At 44.8% G+C, this 23,944-nt stretch overlaps 8 protein-coding genes across 8 annotated transcripts; 3 read left to right on the forward strand and 5 right to left on the reverse strand.

The window, feature by feature from the left end:
• Positions 1–321: 321 nt before the first annotated feature.
• On the forward strand, positions 322–3,021 carry L199_002752 (uncharacterized protein; the record flags this gene model as incomplete). The annotated part of the gene is made up of 6 exons (XM_064888491.1): positions 322–726; positions 799–929; positions 997–1,183; positions 1,243–2,278; positions 2,330–2,783; positions 2,847–3,021. 6 exons carry the CDS (start codon positions 322–324, stop codon positions 3,019–3,021), a joined length of 2,388 nt encoding a protein of 795 aa, XP_064744563.1.
• Positions 3,022–3,800: 779 nt separating this feature from the next.
• On the forward strand, positions 3,801–6,476 carry L199_002753 (uncharacterized protein; the record flags this gene model as incomplete). The annotated part of the gene is made up of 19 exons (XM_064888492.1): positions 3,801–4,075; positions 4,156–4,178; positions 4,240–4,254; positions 4,336–4,342; positions 4,415–4,487; positions 4,566–4,667; positions 4,728–4,761; positions 4,833–4,870; positions 4,939–4,956; positions 5,039–5,064; positions 5,233–5,293; positions 5,351–5,375; positions 5,442–5,555; positions 5,630–5,660; positions 5,720–5,751; positions 5,815–5,907; positions 5,966–5,992; positions 6,076–6,122; positions 6,189–6,476. 19 exons carry the CDS (start codon positions 3,801–3,803, stop codon positions 6,474–6,476), a joined length of 1,329 nt encoding a protein of 442 aa, XP_064744564.1.
• Positions 6,477–6,882: 406 nt separating this feature from the next.
• L199_002754 (uncharacterized protein) lies at positions 6,883–9,683 on the reverse strand (the record flags this gene model as incomplete). The annotated part of the gene is made up of 11 exons (XM_064888493.1): positions 6,883–6,953; positions 7,051–7,209; positions 7,295–7,831; positions 7,897–8,446; positions 8,549–8,671; positions 8,740–8,877; positions 8,940–9,072; positions 9,204–9,313; positions 9,406–9,464; positions 9,539–9,599; positions 9,663–9,683. The coding sequence occupies 11 exons, from the start codon at positions 9,681–9,683 to the stop codon at positions 6,883–6,885; spliced, it is 1,962 nt and encodes a 653-aa protein (XP_064744565.1).
• A 785-nt stretch (positions 9,684–10,468) lies between these two features.
• On the reverse strand, positions 10,469–11,218 carry L199_002755 (uncharacterized protein; the record flags this gene model as incomplete). Its single annotated transcript, XM_064888494.1, has 1 exon — positions 10,469–11,218. One exon carries the CDS (start codon positions 11,216–11,218, stop codon positions 10,469–10,471), a length of 750 nt encoding a protein of 249 aa, XP_064744566.1.
• A 667-nt stretch (positions 11,219–11,885) lies between these two features.
• Positions 11,886–13,452, reverse strand: L199_002756 (uncharacterized protein; the record flags this gene model as incomplete). The annotated part of the gene is made up of 11 exons (XM_064888495.1): positions 11,886–11,950; positions 12,010–12,051; positions 12,110–12,226; positions 12,293–12,377; positions 12,443–12,535; positions 12,621–12,722; positions 12,786–12,901; positions 12,962–13,070; positions 13,131–13,143; positions 13,209–13,323; positions 13,410–13,452. 11 exons carry the CDS (start codon positions 13,450–13,452, stop codon positions 11,886–11,888), a joined length of 900 nt encoding a protein of 299 aa, XP_064744567.1.
• Positions 13,453–13,706: 254 nt separating this feature from the next.
• Positions 13,707–14,860, forward strand: L199_002757 (uncharacterized protein; the record flags this gene model as incomplete). Its single annotated transcript, XM_064888496.1, has 5 exons — positions 13,707–13,811; positions 13,922–13,986; positions 14,064–14,169; positions 14,343–14,451; positions 14,709–14,860. 5 exons carry the CDS (start codon positions 13,707–13,709, stop codon positions 14,858–14,860), a joined length of 537 nt encoding a protein of 178 aa, XP_064744568.1.
• A 750-nt stretch (positions 14,861–15,610) lies between these two features.
• Positions 15,611–18,711, reverse strand: L199_002758 (uncharacterized protein; the record flags this gene model as incomplete). Its single annotated transcript, XM_064888497.1, has 6 exons — positions 15,611–16,381; positions 16,503–16,712; positions 16,784–16,931; positions 17,043–17,617; positions 17,745–18,254; positions 18,343–18,711. 6 exons carry the CDS (start codon positions 18,709–18,711, stop codon positions 15,611–15,613), a joined length of 2,583 nt encoding a protein of 860 aa, XP_064744569.1.
• A 612-nt stretch (positions 18,712–19,323) lies between these two features.
• On the reverse strand, positions 19,324–23,764 carry L199_002759 (uncharacterized protein; the record flags this gene model as incomplete). Its single annotated transcript, XM_064888498.1, has 16 exons — positions 19,324–19,463; positions 19,565–19,826; positions 19,899–20,041; positions 20,109–20,315; positions 20,399–20,588; positions 20,686–20,774; positions 20,906–21,581; positions 21,637–21,740; positions 21,795–21,902; positions 21,958–22,118; positions 22,170–22,291; positions 22,355–22,608; positions 22,667–23,113; positions 23,186–23,344; positions 23,407–23,479; positions 23,534–23,764. The coding sequence occupies 16 exons, from the start codon at positions 23,762–23,764 to the stop codon at positions 19,324–19,326; spliced, it is 3,366 nt and encodes a 1,121-aa protein (XP_064744570.1).
• Between the last annotated feature and the right edge of the window lie 180 nt (positions 23,765–23,944).

Below are 23,944 nucleotides of genomic sequence, written 5' to 3' on the forward strand. Positions count from 1 at the left end.
CATTACTTGACTCTAAATCATTTCTCATTTCATCATCATCATCAACACATACATTCCTTACCATATCTTGTCTTAGTGTTACATACCATAACATACCTTGATCTTGATACACCCACATCCCGACTGCATTCATCGGATGGATTGATTAGATTGGTATTCTTACCCGGTCAGTTGCGGTTAGTCGGTTATTGAATATACCAAAAACAAAGGATCATCCATATATCCGATCCACCTTCAAGAATCAAGAACATTCAACCCGTCTTACTCCCTCGACTGCCTGATATATCATCAACCCAGACTGGTGGCCCTTACACATGCATCATGGCCGATTCGGCCTCCCATAATCAGCCTCCTTCGGACCTTCCCCACCCTCATCCACACTCATATTCCCATACTCAACCTTCTCCTACCCTCTTGGATACTCCCCACTTGAGTGGATCCAGTACGCCCGTTCAGCCTGAAACTCCACACACCATCCAACTTCAGACACCTACCACTCATGCCGAAGGATCATCATCCAGCAGTTCACCGGTGAACAAGACGGGCACTGTCGCCGCATGGGAGGATAAAGGGAAAGGCAGAGCTGAAGTACAAAACAACGAGGATGATGATGAGGAAATGATGGATCTCGATGCATTACGACGGATGAGTGCTAGAGTATCGCAGATAGAGCATGGTGAGAGAACAGGAGACGGATGGGTTCAGCGAGATGAGTTGTTGGGAATGGTGAGTCATCCCTCAACGACTGTAATGTCATGCGGAGGTGGTCCGGAGCTGACCCAACCTCTTCATCCATAGGTCAAGTCAATATTGCCTTTAGCGATTGAACAGATACCGTTCCTGCAAGAGAGATTATCGGCGCAGAGGGATACGATAAAGACAATGCAACAGCAAGCTAGGTTGTCGGAGCAGCTCATGGCTATCGAGCGGTGAGTGCACCTAATTGATGATATAAGCTTGGGAAGCTATGCTGATGCTACCGCTTATCTGTCGAAGATCACGTCACACTGCCGAAAGAGATTCATGGCATGCTGAAACTCGAGCACTGATGCATCAAAGAGAAGCCGAGATTGCTGCTGGGACCAGACCACGTAAAGTGTTGGATCTGGATGTAGGGTATCATCAGGAGTTGGAAGCTGCCAATAAGAGGCTGGAGATGGATAATAGGTTAATGGCGCCAAGGGTGAGTCTGACAGTGGAATCTTCATTTAAGATCGTGACTGATCATAACGATTATTGTAGCTCGCCGACACACAGAGACAGATAGATAAACTAGTGACCGAATTACGATACCTTCGATCTCACGTCATCTTGAACTCCCAACCTATCACCAAATCAGGTGAACACTCCCACACTCACCCTCAACCCCCTATATCATCTTATCTGCCAACTTCGGGTAGACGTCATTCCCGATCGCCAATCAAGGGGTCCAGCAAGGTGACGATGGGGGACGCCCGAACCGAACATTTGCTACTCGCTGCAGAAAGAGTTAGAAACCTGCGTCAATCCGATGACCAGATCGGTCGACTGACATTGGACGAATTGAAGCGGAACGGCGTCGTAGGACCGAGCGGGGGTGTGGGATTCTCAGAAGGGTACGGTGGGATCGAATCAGAAGCGGAAGATGACTTGTCTGAAGAAGAGGAGAAGCCCTTACAAAGTAGAAGACCAAGTATGTCAGCTGCCAAATCCAAGGGTAAATCATCTCAATCACAATTTCAACCACAAGGAACGCCATTACTTCCTCGGCCTCAGAAATCTAGGAAGAATCATAACCCACCACAACAACCTACTATACCTCAAACTCCTTCCAAATCTAATCGAAAACAACAACATCCTCCACCTCAGACCACGCCTGGCGGAAGCAACTTCAACGACCTGCTTCGTGCGGCTGAACTCGCTACTCGACCTGGTACGCCCACACCTGAAGATAGGTCTCAGAAGATCGTACCGCTTTCTGCTATGTCTGCGACTCGATCAACCACCAGAACAAGAGATGAAAGTGCTAGTGAGAGAGGCAGTCCCGTTAAGCGAGTTAGGAGGGACGAATGGTCCTCTGGAAGAGAAGATGAGTTACCACCTCTGGGCACTCAGCAAAGTGCCATACCGAACAGTCAAGGATCTGCATCGGCACTTGATTTATTGGCTCAGGCGAGTCAGTTGGAAGTCGCCAAATCAGGTGAAATGTCTTCTAGTAGCTCTTCTGGACCATTACCATCGGCAACTCGATTAGGTGATTTGATCGACCCAAATGACGAGGCCCAGAATAGTAGTATCGGTGCGAGATCATCCAGCCCACTCAGGTCGACCGAAGATATCTCTTCATTAGGTCCTGCAATCGATCTCACTCTATTCGCCAGACCGGCCCGACCCGCACAACCGCCATCGGCACATGGAGATCACCAGAATCAAAATCCGGCCGATCCGAATCTCACCACGCCCAAGAACCGGCCTAGAGCATATAGCGGGACGTCTGATCTCGCCACGCCGGTCACTGCAAGGGAATACCCCAGCTCGACGGTTTACCCTACACCTGGTAACGACCGGGATGGAGATGGCGAGTACGATGAGAATGACGCATTCGCCAGTCCTGCTGTACCTGGATTAGGCAAGTACGTCCATCTCACGAGCAGTCTACCGGCAAGGAGGATTAGAAGCCCGTACCTCAAATGGACGGTTGAAGAGGACGAACTTCTCGCTAGAGCCGTGGCGATCCATGGAGAGAAGTGGGATTTGGTATCGAAGGGTGTACCTACGAGATCGTATCATCAAGTCAGACAGAGGTGAGCTGATCGAGTCCTTCGCATATGGAATGTACAGCTGATTGTTCTTTGCGACATTTACAGATGGTTACGAAAGACAGGTGCATTTGACAAGAAAGGCAATGATGGTGGGAATGGAATCATCAACTCTTCGATGGGTATGGGAATGGGCATGGGCATGGAAGATGATGATGAGTCGCCTACACCTGATGAGAAGACTCCGACGGGCAAGAAGAAGAGAAGGATGAGTCAGGTGTAGAATGTGCCATGGAATTGGGGATCAATTTGGATATGGACAATACATCAATTTGACAAGAGAGGAAAGATTCGGTTGCTGGAATGGCAGCTGTGCAAAATCAATTTGCTTCTTGCATTTTATCAGACATGTGTCACTTGTCTAGCTGTATCATATATCAATATATACATCATTTTTGGGTTATTTCTTGTTGATATGCTGCATTGTCGAATGAAGACGAAGAAAGAACAGGAAAGAAGAAATTCATATGCATATAACATCTATAACATGTAATCGTCCAGATGTCCAGGAAAATGCAACATATCAAGAAAAACCCTGAACATATCCATTTACTTATCCAATGTTGAATGATGTGCACGCACCTTCAACGCATACACACACACAAACCGCTCCATCTGGGTGCACTGTATGCGTGACTAACATGACTGACACTCTTACATCTTTCCTTTCTGACCCGATGACAGCAACCTCTCTTACGATCAACAGCGATACGATAGATAACGCGTGAGACGAAATTGACGATAAGAACATTCCCACCTGAGACCTAAAAATCACCTCATCTCATCCCAACAAAGGAAGGAGTGCGGACAAGAAGTAAAGGAAGAACAAGATCATTCTTTCGGTATCGGTAAAAACACCTCTCTCCATAGACGGAAGATCGTTCATGTTCCAGTGGTATATCGATTCCAATTGAAAGCTCAAAGAAGGAAGAGTAAGCCATCGCATCGTCAAAATCATAATCCACCACACCATCCACATTGATTGATCCGATTCGATCCAGAATGTACATGTACACCATCCTCCTTCTTTCCCTCCTGATATACTCAATAAGTTTGGCCAGACCAGGTGTTCGACTCCCATACAACCCTGACCGAAGATTACTGCCTATCCAATCTCATGGCTCTGATTCCGAACGACCGGTGAAACGAGAGGAAGATTTGAGTAGGAGGATGTACTCCCAGGAGGAATTGAGGTACTGGAGTAGTGGTGGGAGAGACAGAAGACAAATGAGGTGGGAGCAGCAGATTGCCTATGAAGGGAAGACGTTCTTTGATGGGTGAGTATATGATTTGTCTTACGGTTCTTTGAGTGGTTGACTGACATGTTAATGGTAACTCTTACGGCTTTTGAATATAGCTGGGAGTTCTTCACTCAGCCTGGTATGTACTTCTTTTTGTCTTCATGGAGTTGTTAAGATGATTCAGGACCGCCTTGAGATAGATCCTACTCTCGGACGTAAGTGTGACACTCGCTGTATAGGGTCTCGAAGCTCTGAAGGAGAGTAGCTGAACCATTTCGACTGATAACTCTTAACAGTGGTAACGTGAGTGAAGATAGCTCTCTTATCTAATCTACTTTCATCACCGAAGAATCATGCCTCACTTTTGAAAGACAGATATGTCGATAATTCTACTGCATTCAAGAAGGGTTTGGCATTCTGGACAGGAGATGGGAAACCAGGTATTCAAGTGGGTCCTCAATAGTCGACAACTTATATTCCCATTATGATTGGCCGAGCTAAACTGATATGGAGTGTTCACATCCAGGTGGATCACTTCTCGAGTACACCGGTCAACACACCCCGAGATTCAGTGAGGATAACTACCAAATCGATGTTTGCCGGAGGACTGTTTATCGTCGATATGGCTGTGAGCTTTCGTTCTCCACACAAGTTGACAGAATTTACTAATTCATTGGGAATATCTAAGCTTATGCCGTGGGGGTGTGGTGTATGGCCGGCGTGTGAGCGATAATCTTTCGTACCGTCATGGTGACAGTCAGAAGCTGAAAACGTATTTGTTGCTGGGTAATAGTCTGGACGTTGGGATATCAAGCGGAGTGGCCAACCGCTGTCAGTCCAATGTCCGTACTTCCTTCTCAAGGAAAGTTTGAGCTGACCAGTGCGTTTGCTACCATCAGGGTGAGATAGATATAGTGGTAAGTTTTTCCCAGCTTACTACTAAGCTCTTCCATTGAGAATGCGAAATGAGCTGAGGTGTTTTCCAATCATTGAATACAGGAAGGAATACAGGCTATGACCAACAAGTGAGTTACTGTTGATGATCCCACTCAGAATGACATGTAGCCTACACAAAATATATGATATCTCGAAATGTAGTCGGTACACCGTGTGAGTCTGCTCTGCTGGTCGGCACCGGATCATAGTAAGAAATCATCACATACTGTGGCTGATCACAGCACCATCAATCATAGTCATACCTTACCCGGATGCGAGATCAATCAAGCTCCAGGAATGTACACTGGTCAACTTGGAGTAAGTCGCCACAAGAACAATCGAAAGTCTTCATTTGACGCTGATAAGAGAATGCAGAATACAAATTGCGATTCGACAACAGGTGAGCAGCTCTGATTTTCTCGGGATACTGGCAAGGGGACACTAGAAGCTGATCGTCCCATGATAGGTGGAAGTGGCTGTACGATCGGATCCGACTCGCAAACTTCCTTTGGTATGCCTTTCAACGAAGCTGGAGGAGGGGTGTTTGCGATGTTGTGGAACAATGATGGAGTGAGGATGTGTGAGCGGATTGGTTCATTCGACAGCTTATCTGAAGGTCCTGGTGGCATATAGCTGACACCGGCGTTGGAATAGGGGATTGGAATCGAGCTCAAATACCCAGCGAGTGAGTCGAGGACTCCCTCTTGCAGCTTCACCAGATGCTGACCTGTTATCTTCCCGCAGTATCAAGTCCAACTCTCCTACACCTGACCAATGTAAGTTGATCACCCCGAGAAGCTCTACCTATGATAGCTCACGTTCGAACGATACGTGTACAGGGGGCACACCGAGAGCAGCGTGGGACGCATCGACCTGCGATCCGTATAAATTCTTTCAAGCTCAGGTATTAGTGTTGAACATTGATCTGTGTGGTGAGTCTGACTTTCGATAACGAAAATCTGCACTGTACTGACAATGCTACACGTATAGGTGTATGGGCAGGTGCATTGTACGAGAGTGAGTTAAGCATACGGTTAAGCATACTTTCTCAACGCAAAAGCTGGAAAAGCTCGACTGACAATGGAGTCTCACTGATGTAGCATTCGACTATTGTCCCGGTACTTGTGCAGAATACATATCCGATCCGGTGAGTGACTATCTCGACGTATACCATTTGATACTGGTGTCTTATTACTCCACTGTACCCTTTCAGAAAAACCTCAATAACATGGTGATGCTCCTAAACTATATCAAAGTATTCCAACAGACCGGCACCTCGCCCATACCCGAACAAGCTCACGATAATTCCAACTTGACAGGAGCAGGTGGGGATGCACCGCTGAATGCGAGTGAGGTAAATGCCAGCGTGAGGCAAAGTCAAAGTAGTTCGGCGGTCATTCCGAATTCCAGTGGAGGTTCGTCGAGCGGATTGAGAGGGATAAGATTACCGAGTTCGTGGTCCGGATTGATATTGGGAGTTATCATGATTTTGACGATTTGATGATATGATGATTTGTTACGGACGATGGGTTTATGATTACAGAGTATGAATAATGAAAGAACATCAGATGGATTGACACTAAATAAATTACCTGATTGTGCATAGATGGAAGGGTCTAGGGGTTATAACGTGACATATAGAGTTACAGTACAGCCAGAGACATTGAGATGAAAATATGATTCATGTTAGATTTGTTCATTGATTATTACAGTAGGATCAAACGTGACGGTACATTGATAGATTGAACAGACACACAAGGACGATAAGTAACTACGACTTGACATGATATTCAAGACGAATGAGTTGGATTCATTACAAAGCAGAGCGAAAGTCAGGAAAGCAAAGTGAAACGCAAGATAAGTTGAAATATAAGAGTACAGTTTTATCATACTCACATTAATTGATCCTAGTGGATCTTGCCATCTCCACCTGTACAGTTCCTAGGTGCATTATGAGAACATTTGACATGCACGATCACTAAAATGATCAAATTGATTTATCAGTCAGTCAAAATGTCACTTGTTATGTGTATAAGAATAAAGCCAACGAGTGAGAAAACGCAGCGCCCACTTACGATGACAATCATCACATTGTAAACCCGCTCTACCACCCATCTTCTTCATGCACACCGCGCACTTCCCACCTCCACCCGGAGCGAGGTTATCATTCTTACTTGGTGAAGGGGTAGGGGCCAGTGCCCTAGGGAAGAAAGCGAATGCGAACGTCGATGTGACTGGATCGCAGATCGAAGAACCTCCATCATCGTCAGCTTCATACGAAATTACGAAAAGTCTTTTTTGATGCGAAAGTCGACTTACAATTTGAGGATAAAGCCTTTTTACCATTAATCAGAGGTACACTATCTTTATCTACCAACGTGAATCTATGCGTGGCCAACGCACTGGTCTTGATAGGTGATTTAGGTTTCTGGTCTTTACGTTTGATAGGAGTGATGGAAGTAGGTAATGAAGGGATACTTTCAATTTCCGATATCGTAGTATCGACAGTAGCAGTGGCGATATCGTCTTTGATATCGAGAGCATGATCCACTTCTCGAGCTGTTGGCTTTACAGGAGTGGATTCTGGATGATTCAGTTTGGGTTGTTGGGTGACAGGCGGGGTAGGGTGCCCTTTGATAGTTATCGTCGAGCCCATCTCCTCTTCTTCATCATCCGTCTTGATTTCTGAAGTTGAACCGGGTGTCGCAGCTCTAAGCACAGAAGCTGTCTGTACTGGTTCGCCAGAAGCAGACCCAGCTCCCAGGAAGCTCGACCATCCTTGACCGTTGCTGTTACTATCTTTCGCTGAACCAAAGGACGATCCACTTTCTGAAGAAGCCAATAGAGGCTCTTGACCTATATCCCATATGAAATTCTACATCAGTCAAATACCTCATTCAGAATGTATAGATAGTATTTACCTTTGACATCGCTGCTTGCCGTCTTGAAGGTGAGTATACTATCATTAGGTGTGAAACCAAGATCATTCCATCTGGCAGTTCTCCATTTCTCATTATCATCCAATTGATCGCTCCCATTTCCATTTCCACTTATACTCGAAGAATTGGATAAACCTGATAAAGCTCCTTTCCCAGAGATATCTAGATGAATCTCAGCCAATTTCCTCAATACTTCCTCTTCATCTTTCCTATCTTTCTCTTCTTCCCCTATTTGATTCATATTGGTTGGATGATCATTTCGATCGCCTCCGTCAAATATCGGCATCGCCCTCTTCCCGCCCCTGTGAACTAGTCTTATCGACCCGACATGCTCGGAAGTGGGATCATCCAATTTAGATAGTACCTCGACCTCGATCTCACGTAATTTCGTTAACACCTCTGGCATCTTGGGTCGATGGTTTGGGTCTTCCTGAGTACATGATAATGCCAATGAAATGAGAGCTGGAGGACAGCCAGGTGAAGCTCGGCGGATCACCTCGGATGGATCAGGAGTGAAATGAGGTGCTTGGCGCTAAGTACGGAAGGATGATACATTTTAGCGTCGTTCTCACCTCACAATACTGCTAGTGACTGAAGCAGCACTCTCGAGAAGAAGACAGCAACCAATGCTCACCGTGTACGTCTTCGAATCAACCAATCTTCTAGACATGATCTCAATGAATATTATCCCCAAACTGAACACATCAGTTGGTAAATCAAATTCCAAGCCATTGATAATTTCTGGACTCATATACCCCTACGATGAGATTCCATCGTCTCAGTTTGAACGAGCAACTGTGACAGTGTTGCATGACTATTACTCACATCAGTACCGCAATAGGTCATCCTACGCATCTCATCCGCATTCCTGGAAGCAATTCTAGCAAATCCAAAGTCTGTGACCTTCACTCTTTCGTTGGATGTGATTAATAGATTCTCGCCTTTCAGATCGCGGTGTATACACTACGACCGTCATTACATCAGTGAGGCTGCTTGATATGTTGAGCTCTGGCCAGACCACTCACCTGCCTGGCATGAAGATAGGCCACTGCTCTCGCTACGTCGGTCGCGAATGATAATCTCAATCTCCAAGGGAAGGGGTGGGAAGATAAGATGTATTGACGTAAATTTCCGCGGGGTACGAACTCGGATATGATACTGGTGGAACAAGAGGTGTTAGTTGAGTTCATTGACGCAAATTTGGAGCAGATAAAATACGAAGAGCAGAGTAAGGAACAAGGTGCAGAGAATCAATAGGATCCCTCTGAGCATAACATCAAGTCACTTACAACACCCTGTCATCGCCCCCTGGAGCTTTTGATAATCCCAAAAATAACACTATGTTAGGATGTCTACATTCTCTCATAATCCTCCACTCCCTCTCAAAGTACTTATGGACCTATAAGCGATAAAAGGCAACGTTAGATCGAAATGTCTTAACGATCTGGACTGAGAGTACACCATCATTGATGGTTGAGAAGGTTCACTCACATCATATTCCGTCGAAGGGAGTACCTCCTTAATGGCAATATCGATACCAAGGTAAGAACCTGATCGCGATTCAAGTCAGTCTAAAGTCCATCTGAAGACCATAGGGCAGAAGGACAAAATGACTTGATCTCACCTTTATATACTGATCCGAAAGAACCTGCTCCTAATCTGTGACCCCACTGTATGTCCTCATACTATCCGACAGACCCATCTTGTCAATACAGGTCCGAGATAAATGAGATATTGGGTATACTCACAGGTATGATATCAAAGTCCATCTTGGGTTGTGCTGCTATACATGTGAGAGCGTTCAGGTCTTCGTAAACTACCTTATCTTGAGATAAGCTAATAAGTCGTCGTCTTTGTCTATCTAGGTCCGTCTTCGTCTTCGAACTGATCGTTGCCGATACCGAATGAATAGTGATTTCTCCAGTCATTCAATGACTGATCGCTGACCATTGATGGTGATTGATGATGATGATTGATGATGTCAGTGTCAGTCCAGCAACTCACTAGCCATTCCCTCAACTCTTTGACCCATCCGTGTGATATGAAACAAGGTTCTTCATCACGCACACAGATATATCCCCGGCTGGAGTGTTTCACATTTGAATCGCATTCGATACAGTGGAGTATTGGTGTTGGGTGAAAGCTTACTCAACTCACAGCATTACCTGTACTCACACATATCGTCTTGTGTTCCACTACGAGCCTGCTGTGCATATTCCTGCGAAGATGCCTACCGACTGACTTCACATACTGAGTGATGCTACTCGTATCTGCTAAGTGGGAGGAGTGCTATCGCACGGACCGAGGTACGGAGTACTCGTACCACAGAGGACCTGTTTCTTCCCTGTCATATTGCCTATTCAGCTTTGGTCATTCCACATAGTCAAGTACGTTCAGTTGTTCATTTCGTTCGAAAAGTGCCGAGAGATGATATATTCACGGATGCATCAAGCGGATTGAAACATCGAAATGTACATGGTAGTGGACGCTACGTATATGTACTCTACGTGCGCTCGTATGGTATACCGCGGAGTTGACCGATGGATCGATCCAATCAATCACCCGTATTTGTAGCGGTATAGATGTACGAAAGTATCTTATTCAGAGTTGACAATCCATTCTCATCAACACTGTTACTATCATCCAGTGAACTCATCCCAGTGATATGGACCGTCGGTTGAGTATTCGCTCTTCTCTTCGAAATGCCATTTATCAACTCCATGTTTAAATCCGATATCAACCTCGCCTCTTCCTCATTTCCAATATTTGCACTTACACTTTGTAATCTACCATCTACGCCTTCCTTATACATCCAAAATACACCTTGATCAATCATCGTCAACTTACGCTGGACGGTCGTCCCTCTGTCGATTGAAAATTCGATTATGAGATCTTTGTAATCTGTCCAAGTCCTGTGGAGCGACCCAGTCTTCTCGTCCCATTTGATATTCATATACTTTCGCGATCGTCGCTCCGTCTCAGAGGAATCATGGGTATTTTTAGATCCAGATCCAGCTTCAAGGATGTACAAGTCCTTCATCCACATTCTATTTCCACATTTACTTTCTATCCCTATACTCTTAAATCCAGAAACCACATCTCTTTTTTCCAAATACTGAAACCAACTATCTCTCGAGGAAAAAGCATACATATCATGTTTATTCTTGAGTTCGATCCGCCTCAAATCACAACCTACCTCTCCTTCTACCGGCATTTGTTGATCGCCAAAATGGACCGTACCTTGAAATGTGGTTTTGGGCAATTCGATCGTCACTTCCCCACTGGTCAGCAACTTTGCCGTCATGTTAGAGCGACGAGGAACTTGTAAAATCGAGATGGTGGGTTGAAGGGCCAATACTCGTTCTCCAAACCATGTGTCGTCGAAGTGGATCGCACCGCCTGATAATTTGTGGATGTATAATTTGGCACTGTACCCTTCCGAGTCGGTCGAATTGTCAAAGCTTGAGGACGTGCTGTTACTGGCGGACTAATGGGACTTCATGCAAACAGCCCGAATGATAACCCAAAATCGATGTCGCCTCCTATATATGAATTGAGATGATCTGTTCGCTGGTGTAATGCCTGCGGACAGTGTCTATGTGTGTGAAAGGAGGTTTGTCGTCCATTGTGTATGTTATAGTCCATCAGAAGCAAGCAGATGTGGGTGTTTCTTACAAGGGAAGTACAAAAAATGCTGCAACGGATCTTGAAAAGTTATGACTGCAATGAGAACACTCGCATACCGCTTTGCATGGTGACGCAGTAGATCTGATAGTGGGTCGTCAATGGTCATGAAAATCTTCATCATATCCTTGAGGCGAGACTTGAGGCGAGACCCTGCATAAGACAGATCATTACAACAATATGATACAATATCGTGATACATACTTTGTGACGTTGCACTATCTTTGCTCATAACCACCTTGATGTTCTGAGTATGAATTGCCTATCGGACCATCCTTGTCCCACTTCTAATCATCCGTCATCTTGGCCGGGATGAAGAAAGTCAATACACCCCCAGCTTCATTCAACTCGCCTAGAACATTGTCAGTTGCTGCTTTATCGCCTCGAATTGGTTCGGAAGGTAAAGCTCACCTATATACACGTAAGCTATCAGACAATGATCTTCGCATATGCCTATCGAAGATTGTCAGCTGTTGGCCTGTTATCCACGTCCTTCAACTCGACAACTGACATGCAATGGCTGCCCCTCCCACTAAATGCGAAGTAAGGAACTTCAAAAAGCCTTTGATAGCCACTGTGACGGTGAACATCTGATCGGGAGGTGGAGGAGGCTGATCATCGTCGTTCGCTATATCGTCGTCGACCGTCAGCTGAATATACTAAGATGACACGAAAGCTAACGAATAAAACTGACTATTACTAGAAGGTACACTGAGATCATTCCATGTAGTCGTCAGATTTACTCGAGGTGCTTTCGACGTTAGCTCTAACCTTCCTTCCTATAGGTGAGAGGTGTATCAGCTGGATCTGTGGCGTTGCAAACTTAGCTGAAAGCAGTGCTTACGTGATTCGCAGATACCTTTACATCGTCCGCCAAGTGACTTAACCTAGATACTATATTTCGTAGTTCCAACAGATTTGGCAAGACGACGTGAATCTATTATCAATTTGAAATTCATCATGAGCTTCTTCGCGGCATTTTACTTCAACTCGCTTCGGAGAATAGCCAAAGCTTAGCTCACATCTGGTTGAGGACATAATGGTTCGTTCAGCTCCGCCTGCCTTCTCGCTGACAGTATCTTCACCGGTATTTCATGAGTGATCGACATCGGTTTTCTCTGCGCCTAAGTTCGATTGCATAGTGAAGACGTTAGCTCATTCACCGAGAAGGTCTGACCAAAGCTCACTGTATATCCGCGTATCTCAAAAGACCATATAGGTTGCTGACCCTTCTTATTCAATTTCAGTGTGACATCCGATTCTGTCAATGCCGCAGTCGATCTCGATTCGTTTATACTTCCAACTACACACGCGAGACATCAGCTTTGGTCTCATAAAAGTGAAAGATAGCTAATCTACTGACCTGAACTATCTGCACTCCGCAATATTTTCAATAACGAATCCAAATGAAGTTCCACCCATATCTCGTTATTCGCATTTGACTCGATCTTGTATGCGTCGAACAGAGTTGACTATATCGTGGATGAAGGATCAGCTATCGGATTAAGTCATACATCGTCATCACGGCTTACCACTTTCACCTGTCTATAACGATAAGCGATATCAGCTGAATTATATCCTTCTGAAGGCAACGGACAGCTGATACTGACGACCATACTTGTACACCTGTCGAGCTTTCATTGCCTGGAACGATGAAATGGACTTGTTCGGGTGATAATCTGATAACGCACGATCGTGCTAATGCAGCTAATGATCTTGTTATTTCTGAAGGAAGTTCATATGCGTTTTTTTGCATCAGCTGATAGGCGACATCCTTGGGTCAAAGCTAGCATAAGATGACTCATACTTACTGTGTAACAGAGCTACATTGGATATACCCGTCCTGAACCTCATCTCTCCCTTTTCCTTTTACGTTCCTCTTTCTCACTTGATGATCAGAAATCCCCACTGGTAGCACTCTACGCGATTCAAAACCTCGGAAGCCAAGAGGATACTGCACTTCTGAGGTGACAGGTCGTCTCGTTCGATGCAATGAGTCAGTAATCAATCTTGCGACAGCCAATGGTGATAGTACTCGAGTAGTATGAGTGTCAGTAATGTTCTTCCTTCCTGATAGTCCAGTCAACTGTTGACTTTCACGCGTTGAGATGAGTGATGGTCTACCTCCACTCCATTGTTTGTCTAACTTGCCCTCCCACATAGGTCCCTCTTGGATTGATCCCGCTGATCTACGCGGTTCACCTTGTTTGTGGGTGGGTGGTGGGTGGTCGTCATAGTAGTGTGGATTGTCAGTGCACAGCCTACATCCCACCTCACACATCACTGCGACACCTTCTCACGTAGATCTTCAATCGTCAATTAGACTTCGACTTCACCTCAGCTTATCTTCATATCCATCACTGTATTACCCAACTCAACAACCATCATGTGAGTCGTCATATCTCAGCTATTAACTCCAGGTTGTGGCTATATAGCTGACAACTCTCAACTTCCTTCCCCGACAGGTCCGCAGAACCTTATGACCCATACATCCCTGCTGGAAGTTCCGCTCCTGCTCAAGGGGGAGCAGGTGGCCAAGGTGGTACAGGTGGTGGTCAACAGAATAAGAAGGTGGGTCAGATGTCTGGTATGCGAAACTGAACATGAGCTGATGTCCAACTATCTCTATTCAACTTCAAATGCAACTCGACATCTTCTTTCCAATCAAAACGTTCACTTGATTACACCTCACACGTACCCGAAAACGAACATGGACATGCTTCACTCTCGCTCTGCATCAATAGATCGCCGCTATCCAACAACAAATCGACGAGACTGTCAATACAATGCACGATAATATCCAAAGAGTAGCTGAGAGAGGAGAGAGATTGGATGCTCTGCAAGATAAGACTGGTGAGTGTCTTCCATCTCAACATATGGACTGAGGAGTGCGGCACAATGGAACGGAAGGTGTCGAGTCTACATGGCTAGCTATGTGAATCGATTGATCGGGCAAAAGTCGCTTGGAATGGATGGGGGCCAGTAGCGAAGTCCCTTTTCAATGGAAGGAGAATTACAATACTCAAAACTCCCGTACAATCATCTCATCACCTATCCCGCTCTAAACGTTTCTTTCGCAATTGATGGCTAACCACCGTTCAATCACCCAGACACTCTCGCAGTCTCGGCCCAAGGATTCAGAAGAGGTGCCAACCGAGTCCGTAAACAAATGTGGTGGAAGGACATGAAGATGAGAATCATCATCGGTGTAGGTATAGCGGTATTGATCATCATCATTGTCGTTCCTATCGTGAAAGCGTGAGTAAAGATTTCTTGTTCCACTTGAAATCGATCTGTCATTTGATCAATCTGTTCATAATTTAAGATGGACGTTACTGACTTTTCGATGCTGAATATAGTGTTCAAGGTAAATAAACGAATACACCTCTCAACGGTTTGTTACCTTTTTCTCTTCGAGTTAATCTGAATGATAAACGAATTATGAAATATGAAAGGTAGATGACCTAGGAGATATTGGCGCGGTGGGCGCGGTGGATAGGAAATTCTTTTCAACTTGACTTTTATCTGTTCGTTCTTCTCATATACCCAAATTCTCTTCCATTTGATGTATTTTAGTGTTTGCTTTTGCGATCCTCAACGTTGTCTGCGTTTACTCATTTGAACGAGGCCGAACCACCCGGGGCCTGAGTTGAATGACGAGTGCATACCTTGTGATTGCAAATCTTGATTTACATACTATCACATGAATTGGGCTGATACAGACTTGTACTGGAGAGAAATCCTGTGAATCTGTTTCGAAGGCTAAGCACTGACGAATACCATGACATCAACTTTCATCAATATTCCTTCGTCTAGCTACATAAAGATCATGAACAACGATTCAAAGCGTCTAGCAAGTGACATAAGTGGTACACAGAAAATTATACCAAGTTCAATCATTGTATCATCATATGATCCCATCCTACCATTTGCCCTTCCTTCGCAACCCCATTCTTATCAATTTCCAAAGACCGGGTCCTTTGTACAGTATCCACCATGATTCATATACTAACTATTCATTATCACCTCTCCATCCAAACCATCTCATTCCCGACCCACTCGCACTCCCACTGACCCTACGATCATCGTTACCTAGCTCTCCACCCTCATTCCGGTCCCATAATCCACCAGGCATCGTCGTCGGACGTTCTGCTCTATTACTAATCGAAGTATTCTCTCCAGATCGATCTCTGGGTCCAATCGGTCTATCCCTGTCCCTTTCTCTATGACTTCTGACCCTGTTAGATCTTCTCTCATCAGTCGAACTGGCACTGGCTTCTCGTGACGATTCATTCATCGATACCCCTCCACCTCCGCCATAATTTTCCCTCATCCTAGATGGTATACCGTGACCTACAGATCTATGAGATCTACTACTACTACTGGAATCATGTACAGGGGGAGTAAGGAAGTTCGGCGTGGGAGTGGCAAATGCCATACTAGGTAAACCAGGCACCTGTGCGCTCATATTATCAATGTTTGAAGATGATCTTAAAGCAGGTGCTGATCCTCTACGATATACGTATCCGTGTGTATGATTCGAACCCGTACCCGTGTGGTGTTGATGTTGGTGATGATCATGGATGAAAGGTGGCGAAGAAGTTCCAGGAACTGTTATAGAGCTAGTAGATGACGAACCGGAATTACGTCGAGTCGACGTCGAGTCGCTCTCCACGCCACCGTTGATAGAGACGAAATAAACTTCGTTTAAGTATCGACGAAGTTCGTCAACTCTGTTTCCTGAGAATACACAGAAAGCAGATCGTTGGTGATCGGTGAAGTTCTGACAGAAAGGTAATTAACAAGTTAGCAAGTTTTGTTTAAACATCAGAGGCATATTGTAGAATATGATGTGACCAGGTTATACGAGGCAGACGAGATGGGATTACCAAGTAAATACTTACATCAGGTGGAGCCCTACAGAAATGCTGCAATTCCTTCTTCTTGAACGAGCTGACACCAGTCAAACTGAGATGTTTAAGATGAGGCAACCTGTTCAACATATAGGATATAGCTTTGATCGATAGGTTATCACAATACGACAGGTGAATACGTTCCAGGGCGGTATATCGATCAACAAGAGCATAAATTGATTCATCGGTTATCTTGATTACCTGTACAAGCACAGATATCAACATCGATGTTGAGCGATCATAATTATGTTATAGAAAGTTACTACACTCACTTTGACCAATCCTACTCTTCTTAGTTTGGGCATATTCACACCTAGTTCCATTATCGATTCATCGGTCAATAAATCGCAACATGCCAAATCAATATATCTCAGTCGATTACAAGCTTTCGCCAGGCGTGTTATACCGGAGTCTGTAATTCTGTGAGTATAAGGATCAATATGATCAGCATCATCTTCAATTTTTGTGATATGGGTATTTCATTTTCAAAGTTACATCCCAATTGAGATAGGATGTCAGGCCAAAACTCACAATCTGACATGTCCCAAATGTAAATAATGTAAATGTTTTCCCAATTTTTCTATACTCTCCAACGATTCATTCGTGAGATTGGAGCATTTGGTCAACGTCAACGTCCTCAATTTCGGTGCATTACTAATCAAGTTTTCTATAGCCTTGTCTCCGAGGTTGGTACATCCCGTAAAATCTACTACTCTCAGATGATCTAGGTGGTTCATCTTGGGTCGAAGTGTAAGCGCAGTTATAGTCGAGGCGGCGATATCGATTCCTTCTCCTTCGACAACAGGTCGGGCTGTATGGTCTTGATCCTGATTTTGGTCCAGTCCAATACTCTTAGCTAATATTGATAACTGCTCATCCGTCATATATTTCAATTCTATCAAATTCGGTATACATCCTTCATCAAGTTCCGTACAATTGTTCAGTTTCAATTCCCGCAGGTAAGGTAGGTTTAGGAAAATCGTGAATACCGTGGAGTTCGTGATCGACAGGACATCTTGTAAGTCCAATTCGAGGAGGAGCGTGCAATGTTGGACAAATGGGATGAGGGAATTGGATGTGAGTCGATGACATTTTGAGAATTTTGCCTGAGGACAATGAGCAAAACGAAACGAAACGAAACAAATCAGCGTGAATCGATATGATCAAGGTGAATTAGATGATGTCTGTGAGATAACCGGATCTCTGATGATACGCAATAAAGCTTGTACTCACTCTTCTGAGCAATCTACATCCCTCACCCAAAGCTCTAACCCCCTCATCACCTATCAACTTACAGTCCGACAAATTGATAGCCTGCAATTTCCCACAACTCCTTGCCAACTCTTCCAATACTCCATCATCAACTTGGGGTATCCCACTGAGATCTATTGATACCAAATCATGCAAATGACTGATAACATGACTTATCGCCTTGGAAGACAACCCAACACAATTTGATATAGTCAATCTCTCTAGTCTTGTACAAGCTGATAATCTCAGAAAGAGCATATCTGTGAGAGTATTGGATAGTTGAGTTAGGTGCAGACGTCGAATGGTAGTTGCATAAGGTAATGTTGTGGATCTTCCTTCAGGAGGTGAGACTACTCGAATGAGAGAAGCGAGGGTAATGATAGAGCTTATTTGAGGTCGGGTCCATATCATTGGAAAAGCACAGAGACACCATGAGCGAGAGACGAGTGAAGCAGATAAGAGTGATTTATTATCGGGTAATAGGCGCAGTATCTATAAGTGACACAACAAATCAGCACTATACAAACGAAGAGCGAGGAGGAGGGATGGTATATGTATATAGTAGTGATCAATTGCTTACTTGTGATAATAATTCAGGAGGTAATCTCCCTGCCAACCCTTCCTCCTCCTCTTTACCTTTACCTTTTCCTTTATCTAAAGGTCCAGTCATGTCCAACCATGATTTCGCCTCTTTCACATCTTCGATCCTACCACTATCCTCTTCACCATCAGAGATGGAGATATCCGATATGGACGTACTGCTCGGCGTAGCGGTGTATATCCTACTTCCCCTTGATGAAGCGTTATACCTCCTTGAGGAAGAAGATCCGACCCTGGTCCGATCAGCGTCGGGGGATGAGATCGATAATGCTGATAGGGAAGGGATCAGCGAGAGGTGAAGGGGGATAGGCGAGTATATTTCCTGGGGTGGTTGAGGTCGACGAGACATGGTGGAAGAGTCGGAAGTTGGAGAAAGAAGGCTTGTATTGATGGTTGTTTAACTAAGCAGAAGATTCTATCTTCACTACCTGACAGTGTACACAAGATGATGACCAGCCAGATGATTGGGACCTAAGCTCTGATGAGCGATGTATATGAATTCGTGGTGTTGGTTGTATTTGTATTTCCTTTCTCGAGTGGTCGGTGACAGAATGAAAAGGTCGTGTTTTTGACAAAGACGATATGATGGTGATTCACAGCCGGCGGAATATACCGGACTACTCTCACATGGGAGATCTGAATGAACCTTCGTGACAATCAGAACGGTATAGACACTTGGCTGGATGATCACCAAGCTGTGCAGGGAGAGTGCACCAGTGAGTAGGTAGTGTGTAAAGTTGTATATTTTGTACAATTGCAACAATTGGAACAAAGCTGGACCACCGTCATCATAGCTTAACGTTACCCACCCCTACAAAAGAACCCAAGAACGTAAAAAAGATAGGGTAAAAAGGCTAATTCACACTAGTCCACTTTGTACAAAATCCATCCATTCATCAATGCTTCTCTTCAAGTGACCAGGGTGAATAAGCATGCACATGCATTACAGTCATCTATGAATCTATATCCCAGCAACTTTGGCATATGCAGCCGGGTTGAACCTCCTATGTATAGCTTTGATAACGTACAGAGGGAAAGAAGAAACGGCAACAATGATGATCACTTTGTATACGAATTGCCTGGACAGGACGAATGAGAGATCTATGTAAGCCGCATTACAAGCATCAGCACGAATTCTGCCCCAGGTCAACGATCTAATTGTTTTGGTTCTGTAAATCAACGATGGGATAAACCCGACTCACCGAAATAAGCAGGTAAAACAGCCATACTTCCAAAATAGATCATCGCCGTTCCCAATTCACTTAAAATCATATAACTATGCCATGTAGTCACTTCTAAGGCCACCATGATCAATTCGTTAATCACCAGAGCAGAGAAAGATATAGCCACTATATGCAGGAATTCTGATTCGAACAGAAGTAACGATAAAAGCATGATGATTCCTCCTTGATATACCGAGATCAACAACCATGTGAAGAAGGTTTTGTACGATAACGATCGACCCTACAATCGTGGAAACATCAGTCAGCCTCTTCCTCTAACGATATGCCTATTTCAGCTCAGATGGCGACGTACCTTTGTGAGCTCTTTGTACAGCTCTGGGTAGAGAAGAGCCAAATCTTCATTCACGTCTTTATCCAACACTAACGAGAAAACCGGTGCCATAGTATACAGCGTGGCATATCCAACTTGAAGCCAACCTTGGTACAATGCAATAGCTAGAAGTATACCTCGGTCAGATACATGTATCACACAATGGGTGGAGGAGAAGAAAACTCAACTTACGAGCAAAGAAGAAGATACTGCTAAACACAGCTTGAATAACAGCTATTATCAACCCTCTATGAATAACGAATTGACTCAATTTCGCTGATCGCTTGTACGAGTTTCGTCCGTGCCATAGCAGTAATTTGGTAAGGTAGGAAAATTGGTTGATGGAGAAATCGGCAGATAAGGAAGCTTGTTTCCCTTCTTTCCCTACTATACCGACGCCTAGCCGATCCGAACAAATTAGCTGAGAGTCTCTCATTGTCCCATGTTCCGATAGCTGATATGAATACTCGGAATAAACTCACCAACATCAGCAGCTTGAATCATGCTAACGTCATTCCCACCATCTCCAATACAGCATACCGTCTTCTTTGTAAATTCTCTTATCAACCTTGCAACGTCTGCTTTTTGGGTTGGAGAGCATCGACAGGCTACAACGGCTGGAAGCTGGGTTGCCAGGTGTATGAACTCGGGTCGGAAGCGGTCCAGGCAGAGCTATTTGTATAACGCCAACACGTCAGGGAACAAGGTTGTACAGTGAGAAGGATGCGATCTGGGGTATTACAAGTTCGGTAAAAGCGGAATGACTTACCTGTAATGACTCCCCATCGATCACCAAACAAGCATCTAGCTTCGCACTAAGGAAATCCAACATATCTCTCACTTGGTCCGACGATTTTACTAAATCGCGTGTAGATAGCAACTGTCAGTCATCCGAATCCGGATTACTCCCATAGTCAAAACGATTGGAAATATCCCTCAAAACAAAGAGCATATATTCATTCAAGGGATATCCAAGTAAATTCACTCACACTTTGCGACCTGATGGATATACTGCCCTCTCCCAACCAATTTGCTAGAAACCGCAATATTCGTTGCCGTCTCAATCTTATCTCCAGTCAACATCCAGATTTTCAATCCAGCATTTCTCAAAAGTTCCAACGTAGATTTAACATCTTCTTGTAATTTATCTTCTACTCCCGTTAACGCAAGGAGCTCTAATTCATTCTCCAACAAATCCGAAACGACTTTATTGGTTTGGATTTGCCTTTCTTCACCTGCGACTAACTGAGCGGATCGATACCTCTTGTCAAATTCCATGAAAGTCCCTTCGGACAATTTCTTTCTTCCAAGTACCAATGTTCTTAAACCCTCTCTAGCCATATTGCCACATTCTTCTTCTAACCAGTCATTCTTCTGAACGAGTTTAGCCATAATTGTATCCGCTCCTTTCTGGACAAACGTGATATTACCACTTGATCTCTCGCGGACTATTATGCCCATTCTCTTGGATTCGGAGGTGAATGGGAATATGTACAGTATGTCGTATGTGTATTCCGAGCCACTAGTAGATCGAAGGATCATCGAAGTTCGATCTCGGTGAACCAGTCGTACTCCGACGGACTCGACCCATTGGACGATGGCTACTTCGTCGGGAGATGAGGCTTGGTAGGTGATCGAACCGTCATCATTGGTGACGGGAGTAACCTAAATCACAATCAGCATCGAGAACGAAGAGTCAAGTGAGGATATGGGAACATACGTTGTGACATGTAGCCAGAGCCAATACCGCATCTCTTACTCGAGATGACATATCTCTTCGACCACGTCCAGGAGCGGTGGTCATCGAGCTTTTCCTGCGTTCGACTAGGGGAAGTTGTCAGTAGCATACATTTTACCTTGAGTACCCTTCATACTCACTTGCACCCTCCTGTTCATTCAGCGCTTGAGCGACTAGATGTGCAACTTCGTCCATCGAATCCCATCCGAAGACAAGTGTACCCATATGTAGTTTCTTCAGTTCCATTTCTAGTATCCAAATGATAAGCGGGCTTGATTATATACCTTGTGGGTGGTAGCTTACCATTTCTAGTCAAAGTACCAGTCTTATCACTCAGAAGATATTCCACCCTTCCCAATTCTTCGGGTAATGTTGACGTCCTAACGATAGTCTCTGGTATTTCCGGATCAGTATGTATCTGATGCGCGTAAACGGTTTTTCCCATGTCTAGGTTGACTCGTAGACTATCAACACATTAGCCATCATTCAAATCTATCGATGGCAAAACGGCTCACCTGATGGGGATAATTGATGAAAACAAGATCAAAAACCTGAAGACATAGATGTACCATTGACCTCTGAATCCATTCAGAGCTACCAGGAAGACGGAAAGTGCGAATGTGACAGTACACAGGATCTACGCCATGCATATTCCGGCTGTCAGCCTTCCATTGATATACCAAGGGAGACGGTAACTCACCTTGGCCATCTTGTTGACCTCTTTTTCCAAAGTACCCATTTTTGTCTCCGGTTCACTCGTATTCAGCACCGCTCTAGTCTCTTTACCCGTATACACCACCAGTCCAACGGCTGATCCAGCTGCTAATACTGTATTTGCCCATAAGACATTTTCGACCGATAGGGGTATAGATTGATCTTCTTGTGGCCCCGGACTAAGTGAACGTAAAGTGAGAATACCATAAAAGGTATGGATATCTTTGATAGGTGGATCGGCTATTGTACATCGACATTGAATGAGCTAGATCCCACAGATGCAACGATGACAGCTCACCGTATAAACTTCCTTCAGCTGAACCAACGGTCTTTTCACCCATTTTCTGCGTTTCCCCTACAGCCACTTTCAGTTTCCAATCTGTCTCTCCGTCTAGCTGATCCGTTCGGATAAAACATGTACCTTCCTCTTCACTCGTAGTTAACAATACCATATCGGCAGGTATCCGCTGGTTCTTCTCTAGTAAAACCATATCGCCTACTTTGATTGATGAAGCTGGAGTGGACCGAGTTTGAGGTCTGGGTAAAGATGGTAATATAGGTTGGTCCTCGCCTACTAAGTGAGCATGGTGTGGGATGGGTGAAGGTGGTTGAGGGAGTAAGACGAGGTATCTGGTGGAGTTGGCTTCTCGATCACGTAGGTACCGCTGATAGTCATCATATGCTTCTTTACCCATTGTGACTGCTAGGACGAAAGCGAGGGGTGCAACGTATGTGACGATGTAGCCTAGAGGAGAGGGATCAGTACCGAGTTCTGAAACTGTCTTTGAGTGAGTAAATCAAGGGGGGAGTTGCTTACCAATCTTCAGAGCGGGTATGAACTGCGATAAAGCTACAACCAGAAAGTAAAAGTTGAAGAAGAACTTGAACTGCTCATAAAATACCAGCGGAAGGAACGTTATTATGCTATATTTCTGATTCCGTACTACATTCGGCGGAAAAGGTGATTTCGATGAAGCTAGACATCAATAGGACATCGATAAGCTCAAATATGATTCCGAAGAGAACGAGTTAGCTCACTGTTCTGCAGGGGTATCGTCCTCGAGCCATTCTTGCTTTTTCCTGCTAACGGTGGGAAGTCCGATCTCGGTAGCTACACAGCAGTCAGCTAGACACCATCAAAGACGAAGATACTTGATTAGCTCACCTCGTTCTGCTCCTCTATTTCATCCATCCCATTATACCCCAACAGCGCTTCTTCCTCATCCGCATCGCTCACTCGCTTCTTCTTTCCCTTGCCGTGACCTGGTCCCAGTCTACTCCGACTGGTAGAGTCAGAGTTACCGTTCGACTGAGCAGTCATTGATGGACCGGAGAATGAGGAGCGCTGGGAGAGAGTCTGCAGAGGGTAAGAGGAAGAGGGTGAGGGACGAGACATGCCTGTTTGTGGGTTCAACCGGAAGGCATGACTGTGTGAAAGGTAAAGAAGCGGGACGCAAGCAGTTATCAGTTCGCCGATGGGCTACAGGCTACTGAGGGATACAGCGGTCTTATTCAAGTGTACGAGATGAAGCAAGTCTCAGTCCTTGTGCTCAGTGATGATGTTGACCTTGACTTG

Source organism: Kwoniella botswanensis, chromosome 1 (assembly GCF_036426115.1).
Source record: "Kwoniella botswanensis chromosome 1, complete sequence".
Lineage (NCBI taxonomy): Eukaryota > Fungi > Basidiomycota > Tremellomycetes > Tremellales > Cryptococcaceae > Kwoniella > Kwoniella botswanensis.